The sequence below is a fragment of the Mirounga leonina genome, unplaced genomic scaffold (genome assembly GCF_011800145.1).
Source record: "Mirounga leonina isolate KUSES-001 unplaced genomic scaffold, KU_Mleo_1.0 Mir_94, whole genome shotgun sequence".
Taxonomy (NCBI): domain Eukaryota; kingdom Metazoa; phylum Chordata; class Mammalia; order Carnivora; family Phocidae; genus Mirounga; species Mirounga leonina.
In genome coordinates this window covers 8,243,210-8,256,746 of record NW_023270855.1, presented here as the reverse complement: position 1 = coordinate 8,256,746, position 13,537 = coordinate 8,243,210, and the positions used below count along the sequence as shown (strand labels likewise).

Below are 13,537 nucleotides of genomic sequence, written 5' to 3'. Positions count from 1 at the left end.
GTGCAGCCCGGCACCGCCGGCGGGTGGCTGACGTGAGGTGACGCAATGGCACATGGACTGCCACCATTGGCTGGGGGCGGGCCCCGCCCCCCAGGCTGCGGAGCCGCCCGAGGCGGCACGTCTTACGCAGGCAGCGGCTGCTGCGGCGTTGGGGAGACTGAGCGGTCGGCGCCAGCGGGCTGGGTGGGTCGTCTCTTCCTCCCACGCAGCCTACGCGGGTCTGGATCCTCCCCTGCCTGCTAGCGGCCGCGCTTTTGCAGCCTGCCGGCCGTGAGCCTCACCCCCTTCTCTTCCTATCCGGATCCGGGCTCCTCCCCTCTAGACCCGGGTTCCTTTCCGGACTCCTCCCCCCCGAGACCGCCCATCCGGCCTCTACTCCGCTAGTACTTGGACTCTGACCCATTCTCCCAAATTCCGCTGATCCTGGCCCTAATAACCCATATTCAGACTTTAAAACAATGAGTTGACTTCTTCCTTGCTAAGGATTCAGGCCACCTCTCCCACGGTGAGGAGGATAACTTATTCCCGTCTTGGAATTGCAGAACAGGCTCCTTCCTCACCACTTCCCCTCCCCCGGCTGTCCCCCCAAGTCTAGCCTCCTTATAACAACACACATCTGGGCTCCCAGACCCGCGGCACCCCCGAACCAACCCTCTCCTTTCTCACCTGGCTCCTCCAGTGAGTCATTCCCATTCCCTTTACAGGTTCCCAGCCTGGGAAAAGATGGCCTCATTGCCCCGGAGGGGCCTGGTCCCACCTCTGCTCTGGGGCTTGAGTCTCTTCCTTAGCCTCCCAGGCCCCGTCTGGCTCCAACCCTCTCCGCCTCCCCAGTCTTCTCCGCCAACTGAGCTGCACCCATGTCATACCTGCCGGGGACTGGTCGACAGCTTCAACAAGGTGGGTGCACCAGCAGCCTTGTGGGAGATGGCCGAACCATGATAGCACAGGGGTTTGAGAGGAGTTGTGGAATGCAAGTCTGCATGAGTCAAGTACCAGCTTGGTTGCTTACTAGTTGTATGACCTTGGGCAGGTTGCCTCTCTGTGCCTCAGTCCCCTGGTCAGTGAAATACTGAAGTGCTAGAATGTGCCAGGCACTGTACTTAGCTATTACTCATGTTCTCCATTTCCAGGGCCTGGAGAGAACAATCCGGGACAACTTCGGAGGTGGAAATACTGCCTGGGAGGAGGAGAAATTGTCCAAATACAAAGACAGGTAAGGGGCTGGAGAGGTGGGTTTGTATACCTCACCTCCCAATCTCTGCTCTACTGGTGGGAGCCTAGAGACTCTCAAATATCACTGAGCATCTGTAGTACAGCAGTAAATAAGGCAAGCAAAACCCCATCTTCACGGCGCTTACATTCTAGTTGAGAAGACAGTGAATAAGTAAATAAATAATGTCATACCAAGTGAAGAACAGGAAAGCAGGGTAGACTACAGAATGGTGGGGGTGGGGTGGAGTTCAAGGTGTGACGTTTGAACAGAAACCTGAAGTGAAGAAGCAAGCTATGTGACAGGGAAGGGATTTGGACAGAGCGGGACTGAGCTTGGTGTATTTGAGAAGAGGCTGGCTGGGACTGAGTAGACGAGAGTGGTAGAACATGAAGCCAGAGTGCCTGGAAGGTCACAGAACAGTGTTTAGATTTCGTTCTGAGTGTAATGGGAAGCCATTGGAAGGTTTGGAGCAGAGAAGTGATGTGGTCTTATTTTTACCTTTAAAAGATCACTCACTGCGATGTAGCAAAATGGCTGTAGGGGCTGGAATGGAGGAAGCAGGGAGACCGTTTGGGAGCTAGTGTGGTGTCTAGTGGTGGGCATGGTGAGAACGGGTCAGATATTAGGTATATTTTGCAGCTGGACTGATAGGGCTTGATGATGGAATCATTATGGGGTAGGAGAGAAAAAGAATAACAAGTACTTACTAGGTTTTGGGCCTGAGCAATATTTTCTGGTATGGGTGAAGGTGAGGCAGGAGAGGATTTGGCAGGGGGTGGGATTAGGTGTTCTTGAACATACTGGGCTGTGATGTCCATTATACAGCCTAGTAGAGTTAAATTTAGGTGTCGGAGGTTCAGGGGAAAAGTAGGAGCTAGAAACCCGAGTTTGGGAGTCATTAGCATAAAGCCATGGGATGAGATGAGACCATGAGATGAAAGGCCTGAGTCCTAGGCTCTCCTGCTCTTCAAAGTCAAGTTAAGGAGAAGGAATCAGCAAGATTTGGAGTTAGACAGACCTGGTTGTCAGTTCTGACCCTGTGTACCCTTGGGAAGGTCACTTAACCTCTCTGAGCCTCAGTTTTCTCATCAGTAAAATGGGGATATTAATACTTGCTTTGCCTATTTCATAGGATTGTGGTAAGGATTAAACTGTGATGCCCACTAGATACAAAAGATTTTGTTATTATGTAACATTGGTCATTTTCCTTTCCCTTAATGGACCTCAGTTTCCTCATTTAGGAATGAGGGGAATGGCCAAGGATAACCCAAAGGGCACATCTAGCTGTATAATGGCTCCTGTTTTTTGTTTGTTTGGTTTTTAAGTACTCTCCTCCTATATGCCAGGCACATGCCAGACCCTTTAAATACGTAATATATGTGTGTATGTATATATGTATTTTTAAAAAATTTATCGTAGTAAAATATATATAATGTAAAATTTACCACTGGAGACATTTAGTACATTTACAGTGTTTTGCAACCTTTACCACTGTCTCATTCCAGACCATTTTTAATCACCCCACAAAGGAACTTCTTACCTATTAAGCAGTCACTCCCCATTCTCCCCTTCCCCCAGCCCCTGGCAACCATTACTCTGCTGTCTGTGTTTGTGGATTTGCTGATTCCATTGGAATCTACAGGTGTCTGGCTTCTTTCACTTAGTGTATTGTTTTCAAGGTTCGTCCATAACAGAACATATGTCAGTAGTTCATTCCTTTTGAAAGCTTAATAATATTTCATTGTATGGGTTTACCACATTTTGCTTATTCGTTTTTTAGTTGATGAACATGTGGGTTGTCTCTACCTTTTGGCTATTGTATATAGTATTGCTACAAATGTTTGTGTACAAGTTTTTGTTAGAACACCTGTTTTCCATTCCTTGGGGTATATAACCAGGAGTGGAATTACTGATTCATATGGTAATCCCATGTGTAACCTACTGAGGAAGCCAAACTGTTTTCCACAGTGGCTGCACCATTTTTCTTTCCCATCTTCAACGTAGGAGGGTTCTAATTTCTCCACATCCTTGCCAACACTTGTTATGTGATGTATTTTTAATCACATATACCCAGCAAGGGTATTATATTCCATTGTGCAAATGCAGGAACTGAGGTATCCTACAACAAATCCGCAGGGCAGATATTGTCTCCATTTTACAGATGAGAAAACAGAGGTTCAGGAGAGGTTAAGTGACTTGCCCAAGGTCACTCAACTAGATTCAAACCCAGTATCTGACTCCCCAAATCAGTACGCCCTCTCGCCTTCCCTTTGATGTCATGGCATGAGGGGGGTGGGAGAGGAGACCCTAAAGGAGGGTGGTGGATGGGGTAGAACATAGTCCTATCACCCCAACCTGTCTGGTCAGCGAGACCCGCCTGGTAGAGGTGCTCGAGAGCGTGTGCAGCAAGTCAGACTTTGAGTGCCACCGCCTGCTGGAGCTGAGTGAGGAACTGGTGGAGAGCTGGTGGTTTCACAAGTGAGTTGCTGGGGCGCTTCCCAGGGAGGGGGCCACAGGCAGGGCCTGATGGTAAAGGAGGGGGTTGCATGCTTGGGTCTATGTCCTGGTTTGGCTCCTTCTTCCAAACCTAGATCTGCTAAGGACTTGGGGGGGGGATCCAGGTTCTCACTCTGAGCTTCAGTTTACTCCTCTGCCAAATGGGGAGAGGGTGTTGGTCAGGTAGCCTTATGGGTCTTCTATCCAAGGTGGGTTGTATCACAGATTCTTTGGGAGGCTGGGGGCTGGGCAGCAACTCTGGCACAGTCTCAGCCCCCCTTACTGTCATCCCCACCCCACCCCCACCCCCTTCAGGCAGCATGAAGCCCCAGACCTCTTCCAGTGGCTCTGCTCAGATTCCCTGAAGCTCTGCTGCCCCTCAGGCACCTTCGGGCCCTCCTGCCTTCGTGAGTTTTCAAGCTCCTCTCGGGGTATCAGAGGGGACTGCCAAAGCCAGGGATCCAGTCCTGGCTCTGTCCTATAGCTGGCTGTGTGAGCCCAGGTTGCTCAGATAATTTCTCTGGACGTTAGTTACCTGCTTCACAGGGCTGTTGAGATGAGCAAATCAGGGGGGAATGGCTGTGAAAAAAAGATAAGAGGGCTAGACAGTCAGATGGGACTGGGGTTTTTATCATGCCTGTGAGAAATGCCCCCACCCCCACCCCCATTTCCCATGCCTGGATCAGATCAGGCCCATCCCCTGGACTAAAGTGACCTCCCTAGGGACAGGCAGGTGCTGCTCTGAAGCCCCCATGGTCACCTTTTTCTACACACAGTCCTGAGGGAGGAGCTGTACCTACTACCAGCCCCTTTTAGAAAAATCTGTCTGGAAGCTTCAGATAAACACTTAGTGACACAAAGAATAAAAAATAAATAAACTGAAAACAAACAAAAAAGGGAGTTAGTGACAAAGATGATTAATTCAGTCTTTCTAAAAGGAAAGATCTGTAAATAATCTGTTCCACAGGAGGATATTGGTTAACAACGTGCCACACAAAGTATTATGCCATGAAAATTAAGTTTCCTCTCCAAAAATGTTTAATGATATGGGGGAATATTCTCTGTATTCACGATTGTATTTGTGATGTTACCTGGTTTGGTGTCTGCCCACAGCCTGTCCTGGGGGCGCAGAGAAGCCCTGCGGTGGCTACGGGCAGTGTGAAGGGGAAGGGACGCGAGGGGGCAGCGGGCACTGTGACTGCCAAGCCGGCTACGGGGGCGAGGCCTGTGGCCAGTGTGGCCTCGGCTACTTTGAGGCCGAGCGCAACTCCAGCCATCTGGTATGTTCGGGTAGGTAGCCAAGAGGTGCGGGGCTGGGCAGGAGCAGATGGGGTGCCTGTCTGCCCATCCTCACACTTTCCCCGTTGCCCCCAGCTTGTTTTGGCCCCTGTGCCCGCTGCTCTGGACCTGAGGAATCAAACTGTTTACAGTGCAAGAAGGGCTGGGCCCTGCATCACCTCAAGTGTGTAGGTGAGTGAGGCCTGGCCCTAGGTGTGGGGAGGTGGTCCCCATCAACACACACATCTCTGGGCTAGACCACCACAGTCCCCATCTTCATGGAGATCTCAACTTGGTTGGAAAGGCAGGCAGTTAGAGTACAGACTCATCTTTGTGCAGTTAGAGATGTCCCTGAGCCAGCTCTGTGGTGGTGGGGAATCAGGAAAGGCTTCTTGGAGGAGGTATCACTTCGGCCGAGTCTTGAAAATTGAGGAAAGGATTAGCCAGGAAAATGAAGATACTTAACTTGGGATCAGGAAGCCTGGGTTCAAGACTTGGTTTGGTCTCTGTCCTGCTATTTATATAGACGAGAGTAAAGGCTAAGCTGCTATAACAAAAAGATCACCAAAGACTGTGGCTTAAAGAATATAGAGGTTTATTTTTATCTCTTATCACAGTCTCGAAACAAGTGGTCCAGGTTGGCAAGGAAGTTCTGCTTGTTAGAATCATTCAGGGACCTAGTACTTCCTGTCTTACTGTGTGGTCATCCCCTGGGGATGTTTCTGTTGTTCGAGGTTGGGTTACAGGTACCCCCATGTTCCCAGACCTGACACTCAGGAAGTGAGAAAGGGAAGAAAGTGCATGGAGGAGTCCAATTCTGTAGTTTTAAGGCCGAGCTAAAAGTGGAGCACATCACTTCTGTTTACATCCTGTTGGCCAGAACTCAGGTTCAGGCCACACTTAGCTTTGAGGCAGATTAGAAAACGCAGTCTCTGGCTGGGCGGCCCGAAGCCTAGCGGCATCCGTGCATCCGCACAGCCCGCGCTCTCGGGCCCACTGTCAGTGTGGGCAGGTCCACTCCCCGACAACGCTGCCTCAGCTTCCCTGCCAGCGCAGTAGGGACTGAAATTCCCACCTTGCTGGCCTCTCTGCAGACATCGACGAGTGTGGCACAGAGCGAGCCAGCTGTGGAGCCGACCAGTTCTGTGTGAACACGGAGGGCTCCTATGAGTGCCGAGGTAAGTGCCAATCCTGTAGGGGAGGGGTGTGGGGAGGGTAGGAGGAGCTGCTCCATGCCTTTCCCCCCGAATTTCTGCCTTCTCAGGCACCGACCCATCCCCTCCCCTCCCACTCCTGACCTCTTCTGGTCTAGGGCTTCCCCCTCCGTAATCCACACTGGGCCCAAGGGCAGCTCTCAGCCTTTTCTCTCCTCTTCCTTCTCCAGACTGTTCCCAGGCCTGCCTGGGCTGCATGGGGGCAGGGCCAGGCCGCTGTAAGAAGTGTAGCCCTGGCTACCAGCAGGTGGGCTCCAAGTGTCTCGGTGAGTCTCCTGCCAGCGGGGCGCAGACACCGGGCAGTGCCTTGCCCACCACGAACTGAGAACAGCTGGGGGCATATGGACAGGGCATGGGAAGGAAGGGTGGAATGTTGTCTGGAGTGTCTGGATGTGAGCGAGATGGGAGTCAGGGCTGCTGTGTGTGGGACCCTGGCAGTGGGGGCCTGACCCCGCCTCACCCTCCCTCCAGATGTAGACGAATGTGAGACAAAGGTGTGTCCAGGAGAGAACCAGCAGTGTGAGAACACCGAGGGCAGCTATCGCTGTGTCTGTGCCGAGGGCTACAAAGAGATCGAGGGCGTCTGTGTGAAGGAGCAGATCCCAGGTGAGCCCCCTAGTGGCCCCCAGAAGCCTTAGGAGGGGAGGTGCTCATCCAAGGGGCAGGCAGGCAAGCCCCTTCTCCAGGCAACCACAGGCCCTGCCCGATCCCCACGGCCACGCCGCCCCGGAGAGGCTGCACTGAGACCCAAACCCTACATCTTATTCCAGGCTGACTTTTAGCCACCTCACACCTCCCAAGGTAGAAAGAAAATCCCACTTGGTGTCAAATCACCCTACCTCCATTCTTATCTGTCCAGTGGGACCAGTCCTTGCCCTGGACTGCTGAGAGCGGTCGCAGGCCGTAGGTGTGATGAGATGAAGGACAATCACAGTGATGACAATAGGTACCACTTGCACAGCTCTCACCGTGTGTCAGATGCTATTCCAAGCATGTTGCATGTATTAACGTCCTTCACTTTTAAAACAAATCCAGTGTTGTTAGCGTTATTCTCATCCTCATTTTACACAGCGGAAACTAGGATGCAGAGAGATGAAATAACTTGCCCAGGGCCACATGACAAGCAGGTCGCAGAGCTGGGAGTCCCAAGCCAGGCAGTCTGGCTCTGGAGCTGGGCCTAGTACACATGCTCTGTCCCGACTTGCCTACTACATGGCCTTGGGCAAACCTCTTTCCTTTTCTGAGCCTCAGTGTCCCACTTAGTGAGATAGGGATGACTGCCCCTGTTGGCGTTGTTCTCAGCAGTGAATGACATCGTGCGCCAGGCGGGCAGGTATGTGGCAGCAGTGATGAGGTATGTGGGAAGCTCCAGGAATAGGAGAGGAGTAACAGGTGCTTCTCTTGTTCTTCACAGAGTCAGCTGGCTTCTTCTCGGAGATGACAGAGGACGAGCTGGTGGTGCTGCAGCAGATGTTCTTTGGGGTCATCATCTGTGCGTTGGCCACACTGGCCGCCAAGGGCGACTTGGTCTTCACCGCCATCTTCATTGGGGCTGTGGCGGCCATGACTGGCTACTGGTTGTCGGAGCGCAGTGACCGTGTGCTGGAGGGCTTCATCAAGGGCAGATAATCCCTGCCACACCTGCAGGATCTCCTCCGATCCAGGCTGTCCCCAGAGGTCAGGCCTCTCTCCCGCCTGGACACTTGAGGCAGCTTGCTTTATATTTGAGCGGGGTAAGCACACCCTACCCACCAGGCCTGGGCAGGTGAGGCCCTTGGGGTGAAAAAGTAGCTCTAAATATGGATGCCATGAGATCCTGGCCTGGGGGAAGTGGGCAGGCTTCACAACATGTGTGAATTTTTAAAAAGTATCTCCTTGCGATGGCTGCTGATGGGCTTTGGCCCCTGCCCAGGATGAGGGGGGTTCCCTCCAGGGGCGGGCCCGTCACAGCCCCTCCTGCCAGCAGCATGCCACAAGTTCCTGTCCCGTACTCACGCCCTGCCCCTCAGCCACTGGTTATTTATTCATCTCAGGAAATAAAGGTCTTGGAAAAGAGAGACGCTTCAGTCTCCCTGCCTGCCTCCTACTCCCCATCGGTTGGCCTGAGCTACTGAGAGCCCCTGCCCTTGGGGAAACTTTTGAAAACCCTGGGAAACTGAGGGCTATCCTGACGGATGAGCAGTAGAGGGAGGACAGAGAGGCTTGGCCTAAAGTAGTGTTAGGAGAAGGGGGATGGAGGAACCAGGCTTTGGAGTGGGACTCCTGGGTTCAGTGCCAGCTATCATTTGCCAAAAGACCCTGGACAAATGACTTTTGTCTCTGAACTTCACTCTTCCCATCTCTAAAACGGGCATGGTAATGCTTTCGACTCAGGCTTAATATGAGAAGTAAGATGATGGATGTGAAGAGCTGAAGACAGTGCACGACAGACAGATGTGCTATGAAATATTGGTAGCCGTTACTCCAGAAGCCTCCCAGGGTCAGCACAGCGTATGGCCAATGGTACTGGAATAGCCTTGTAAGGTGACAGACGGCAGCTACACTTGTGGTGTAGCTTTCCTTTTTAAGTCATCCCCTCCCCAACATACACAGAGAGGACTTGGGACTGCTGGAGGGTGGGGACTGCTACCTCTTCTCTGAACAGGATCCTGGCATGGCCAGAGGGAGGCATGAGCCAACTCCTAAGGGTTTATTTCTTTGGCACAAAGAGGAAGGTCATTCTGGACAAGCAAGCCTCATCTCTCCACACTGGGGAGCCTGGAGGGGTGTCTGGGGGTTCATGGACCCCATATCCCACACCCAAATCCATGCATGTCCACCCTGTACTCCGCATAAGTTACAGACTCTGTGCAAAATACCCGCTGGGAAAAAAAAAAAAAAGATTAAAAAAAACAAACAAAAGAACGGGGGTAGGTTCATGCCCGGCTGTTTCCAGGGGTGGCTGTCAGGTGGAAGCCCGGGAATGCCAGTTTTTGAAATGTTCCTCTGTCCCAATGGGCCACGCCATATGGCCATCGAGGGTGGGGCCCTGGTCCTGCATTTCTGGACCCCTCAGAGCTCAATGGTGTCACTGGAGGCGCTGCGGGAGTCCCCGGGCTTGCAGCGAGGCTGGACCTCGCTCTCAGGTTCCCCGGGCCGGGCGGGGGGCGGGGCAGGGGCTGGGGCTGGGGCAGGCAGTAGCTGCACCGTGCTGGGCAGCTCATCCAGGGGCAGACTGTCCACCGATGACAGCCCGTGACGCCACGGGTTCCAGCTGATCTTGAGCGAGCCCCGGGAAAAGCTGTCCATGGAGCTGCGAGAAGCCGCCCCGTCAGGGTCATCGGCGACGTGTGGCGGGACCGGGCCGCGCACGCGCACGTCGCTGAGAGAGTGGCAGCGGCCTCGCAGGAGCGAAGAGCCGGCGCCGTCGAGCTCGGCGTCGGGGTGGCTGCCCCGCCGCGGCCGCAGCGCGCCCCCAGGCGGCGGGGAGGCCAGGCCGCGCAGGCCGCAGCGCCGGAATACGCTGTCTCGCACCAAGTGCTCTCGGAAGAGCGCAGCGTCGATGCTGCGGCTCAGGTTGATGGGTGATGGCGGCCGCAGGTCCAGCTCGCTCATCGACGGCGCCGGCCCCACGCTGTTGCGGGACAGTCCCGGGCCACCCTGGGGGCCGCGGCCCAAAGACGCAGCCGAGCCCCAGGCGCCTGAACTGGGCGTGGCAGGCGGCCCACCCTCCGCGGGGTTGCGGATGAGGCTCTTGCTGATGTCCAAGCCGCCTGCGCCGACGCCACTGGGCCCCGCATAGCAGTTGTTGGGTCGCTCAGGCACCTCACTCTTGCCCGAGGGCGTGGGGCACGCCAGGCGGAGCAACTTCGCCCAGCAAGCGTGCTCCGTGGGCGGCCGGGGCCGCACGGCGGCCACAGCGGCCAGCGCCAGGGTGAGGGCCCATGTCAGCTCCAGCAGGCGCAGCCAGAAGTGGACGCCCCACCAGGCCCACGAAAAGCGACCCACCCGGCCTGGGCCCGGGTATAGCCAGAGCGCAGCCGCCAGCTGCAAGCCACTGGCCAGCAGCCCCAGCGCGCCCGCCACGGCCAGCAGCCGCGGGCCCGGGCTGGCATCCCAGCCCCGAGGCCCGTCCAGCAGGCGGCGACGGCAAAGGCAGAGCGTGCCCAGAGACACGGTCGCGCCCCAGGCGCACGACAAGCCCTGAGCCAGGAGGTTGAGCGCAGGACTCACCGACAGCAGGTCAGTAGTCAGCAACCCCACGCCGTGCACCAACGCCAACGCTCCCAGCAGGAGCGGGCTCTGCAGCTGCTGTGGCAGCCCCGCGCCCAGCCCGAGCAGGGTCAGGGCCGCCAGCGCAGTGAGCAGCAAGGGGAAGGGCAGGTTGTAGAGTACCAGGCCGGCGCGTAAGCCCAGCCGTGCCTGAGAGCCGTACGGGTCGGCGAGCATGTAGGCAGATCGAAGCCCAGATGCTAGGAGCACCAGCACGGCCGCCACCAGAGCCAGCCGCGGCCCCGCAGGGGCGGCTGCCAGGGAGGCCAGTGCCAACAATGCGGGCAACAGGAAGAGCACCCCCACCCCATAGACGTGCAGCTCCCAGGAAAAGCTCAGCACCCGCCGCAGGGGACCCCAGCGCAGAGGGGGTGCGGTGGCATTGGCCGGGGGACTGGTGGCTGGGGCTGATGCCACGGAGCTGGCTGAGGGCTCCGGAGGGGGTGGCTGGCCCAGGGCGCGCTGCGTGGTGACCCGAATGAGGCCCCGGCGTGACGTCGAGGGGGCCTGGACTGGGGGTGCTGGGGGATGGCTTTGGGGACGCCCCGGCCACTCCTCGGCTTCATCTGCAATAACAATATCAAAATAGCCCTTTGAAAAGTGCTTTTGATTTTTCACACTCTCTAGTATGGTGGGCAAGTTATTTAACTTTTCTAAGCACATCTATAAAATGGGGATGGTAATAGCGCCTACCTCATTGGGTTGTGGGGAGGATTAAGTGTTTAGCATAGTGCCCAACACCCAGTAATGTTAAACGATGTGACCTACCGCTTGTACTAATAATGTACCAGCAGTTCTCAGCATTGGCTGCCCATTAGAATCACCTGGAGACCAAGTGAATCAGAATTCCTTGCGATGGGGCCTGGGTATTGGAATTTTAAAAAATCTCCTCCACTGATTTGCAGGGGTTAGAGAAACTGCACTAAATATATCCAAGTCACATTTAAGAATATTCTAGCCCCCAAAGGGCAAATGACTTGTCCCAGAGTACCCAGTGAGCATTAGTTTATTTATCCTGAGTTTTTTGAAGGAAGTCCTGGCCAGTTCCTTTAAGCAGGTGTTTGTCCCCATTCACTCCCTCCATAAACCCCACACAGGTTTTTAGTTATTAGAGTACCCACTGTCTCCCAAACCCCTAGCCATGCCCTCACCTGGCTGCAGGGCCCCCACAGGGCTCTCTGTTCGATTTGTAGCTGGGCCAGGGTCCAAGGGGCCAGGGATGAGGGACTTGGGGGTACCTGGGGTCTCCAATGCTCCTCTCACCCGCTGGGGGGAGATGGGGTCTGCTCCATTCATTGCTGCTATTTCTGAAATAACAAAAGCAGTCATCACTTTGCCTGACCTTCCAGCAGTCCCCAAGGTCTAATCCCCCAAAAGGGAGGCACAATCACCCTCATTTGCCAGAATGAGGAAAATGGTACCCAGATGGACCAGAGGTCACACAGAAACTGGGGCATCCAGTTACCCTGTAACACTGTCCCCCTCCCAGCACTGCTCAGCACCCTCACGTTGATACCCACCTGGCTTAGACCCATCAGGTGTCTCTGTGGCAGGGGGACCTGAGGGCTGGGGTCTTGGTGAGTCCCTAACATCAGGAAGATCAGCCTGTTTGGGCGAGGGGCTTGGAAGACTGACTTCCCAGGTCTCTTCACCTCTGGTCTTCTTGGGGAGCTCAATTGGCAGCTCCTCAGCAGGAGGAAGGCTTTTGGTCAATACCAGGTGTGGCTGGGACCGAGGCTCCTGAGAGGATGCCACCTCAGCTGGGGATACCAAGCCAACATGAGGGACCGCTGGATCCTGTTGGGTGAAGAGGGGGCCTCGAGCTGCCTCCTGGAAGTCCTCACCCCCACCCTGTTCTTCCAGCACTGGCCTCCTGGTAGTTCCCAAGTGGGGAGCAAGAGTGTGAGGAGGGCCCTGGTGCTCTAAGGGGGATATCTCTGAGACTCTGATCATGGCTTTGTCCACCAGACCCTCATCTCTAGGTGGTCGTTGCTCCACTTGGCCTCCAGGCTCCTCTGGCCCTGGGGAGGGAGGAACTGTGGCTATCCTAAGTTGGAGTCTGGGAGTTATGGGGATGAAAGTGAGATGGGGGAGGCCTACTGGATGGGGGGCTGGTGCTTCTTGCTCTATAGGCTCCTGTGAGTCAGGAGGTCCTGTCCAGCCATGAGAACTTGACCCTCGAGCCATCTGGAGGTCATCAGTTACTGGGAGTCCTCCTCTCTGAGCCCTGTGGGATGCTTTAGGTCCATGCAGGGCTGGGCCAAGGGGAGAGTCTGCAGGCTCCTCGGGTACTTTCTCGGCAGGGGCCTGGGGAACATTGGAGTTCCAGGGGCTCTCATCCCTGGACTTCTCCCAGAGGAAGTCGCGGGCCTGGGGCTCTGTGCCCATAGGGCCCTGGGGGTGGTCTCCTGGGATCAGATGTGGTTCCGAGTCCTCAAGTGGCTTGGGAAGGCCCTGGCCAAGGGCAGGGCCAGCCCCCTGGGACAGCAGCAGCCACAGCAGTAGGGGGCCACGGACACGGCCCCACGGGCTGGGAGCCATGGTCCACTCTGATGCCTGGGCCCAGAACACTCAACGTCCAGTCCTCTCTGGATGAGCCTGAAACAAGGAGAAGGGGGATGACTTGTGAACACTGGGAGTGCCCATAGATGCCCCAAGAGGGATGGTGGGAAAGAAAGAAGAGAGACACGAGAAACTCCCCTTCCCGCAGCCCCTTCCTGTTCAACCTCTTCATGCTGCCCAGAGTGACCTTTTAAAACTGCATCTCTGGTCATGCCACTTGCCCTACTTCAAAACCTTCAATGGCTCCCCATCACCCTCAGGAAAGAATATAAGTTCCTCTCCTAGCCTTCCAAGGCCACACCAGGCTGCTCACCTATCCTTCAATACCCACTGGGCTGTTCAATGCCCCAATCCTTTGCTCCTGCTGTTCCCTCAGCCTGGAATGCCCTCTCTCTTCTCCTTCACTGGCTGAAATCCTGTTTTTTTAATGATTTTATTTTATTATTTATTTGACAGAGAGAGCGAGAGAGCACAAGCAGGGGGTGGGGCAGAGGGAGAGGGAGAAGCAGACTCTCCGCTGAGC

The 13,537-nt window shown here is 55.2% G+C and overlaps 2 protein-coding genes across 4 annotated transcripts; one reads left to right on the top strand and one right to left on the bottom strand.

Annotated features, from left to right (window-relative positions):
* Positions 1-93: 93 nt before the first annotated feature.
* Positions 94-8,258, top strand: CRELD1 (cysteine rich with EGF like domains 1). Of its 3 annotated transcripts, none has more exons than XM_034998391.1 (11): positions 94-183; positions 705-897; positions 1,131-1,213; positions 3,581-3,691; positions 4,025-4,116; positions 4,823-4,999; positions 5,084-5,179; positions 6,082-6,165; positions 6,372-6,467; positions 6,673-6,807; positions 7,616-8,258. In XM_034998391.1, the coding sequence occupies exons 2-11, from the start codon at positions 724-726 to the stop codon at positions 7,828-7,830; spliced, it is 1,263 nt and encodes a 420-aa protein (XP_034854282.1). In that variant the 5' UTR covers positions 94-183; positions 705-723; the 3' UTR covers positions 7,831-8,258. The 3 variants fall into 3 exon arrangements, with proteins under 3 accessions (XP_034854282.1, XP_034854284.1, XP_034854283.1); XM_034998393.1 differs by lacking the exon at positions 94-183 and adding an exon at positions 213-270; XM_034998392.1 differs by lacking the exon at positions 94-183 and adding an exon at positions 352-505.
* Positions 8,259-8,875: 617 nt separating this feature from the next.
* On the bottom strand, positions 8,876-12,993 carry PRRT3 (proline rich transmembrane protein 3). Its single transcript, XM_034998376.1, has 3 exons — positions 11,973-12,993; positions 11,604-11,759; positions 8,876-11,018 (listed from the first exon to the last, which is right to left on the bottom strand). The coding sequence occupies exons 1-3, from the start codon at positions 12,991-12,993 to the stop codon at positions 9,253-9,255; spliced, it is 2,943 nt and encodes a 980-aa protein (XP_034854267.1). The 3' UTR covers positions 8,876-9,252.
* Between the last annotated feature and the right edge of the window lie 544 nt (positions 12,994-13,537).

Excerpts from the sequence above, each read along its gene's own strand:
- CRELD1 (XM_034998391.1), top strand. The coding sequence starts at position 724 with ATGGCCTCATTGCCCCGGAGGGGCCTGGTCCCACCTCTGCTCTGGGGC. Across the intron at positions 5,000-5,083 it reads CAGCCATCTGGTATGTTCGG|CTTGTTTTGGCCCCTGTGCC; the intron begins GTAGGTAGCCAA and ends CGTTGCCCCCAG. Across the intron at positions 6,468-6,672 it reads GGTGGGCTCCAAGTGTCTCG|ATGTAGACGAATGTGAGACA; the intron begins GTGAGTCTCCTG and ends CCCTCCCTCCAG.
- PRRT3 (XM_034998376.1), bottom strand. The coding sequence starts at position 12,993 with ATGGCTCCCAGCCCGTGGGGCCGTGTCCGTGGCCCCCTACTGCTGTGG. Across the intron at positions 11,760-11,972 it reads ACCTGATGGGTCTAAGCCAG|AAATAGCAGCAATGAATGGA; the intron begins GTGGGTATCAAC and ends TTGTTATTTCAG. Across the intron at positions 11,019-11,603 it reads TGTGGGGGCCCTGCAGCCAG|ATGAAGCCGAGGAGTGGCCG; the intron begins GTGAGGGCATGG and ends TTGTTATTGCAG.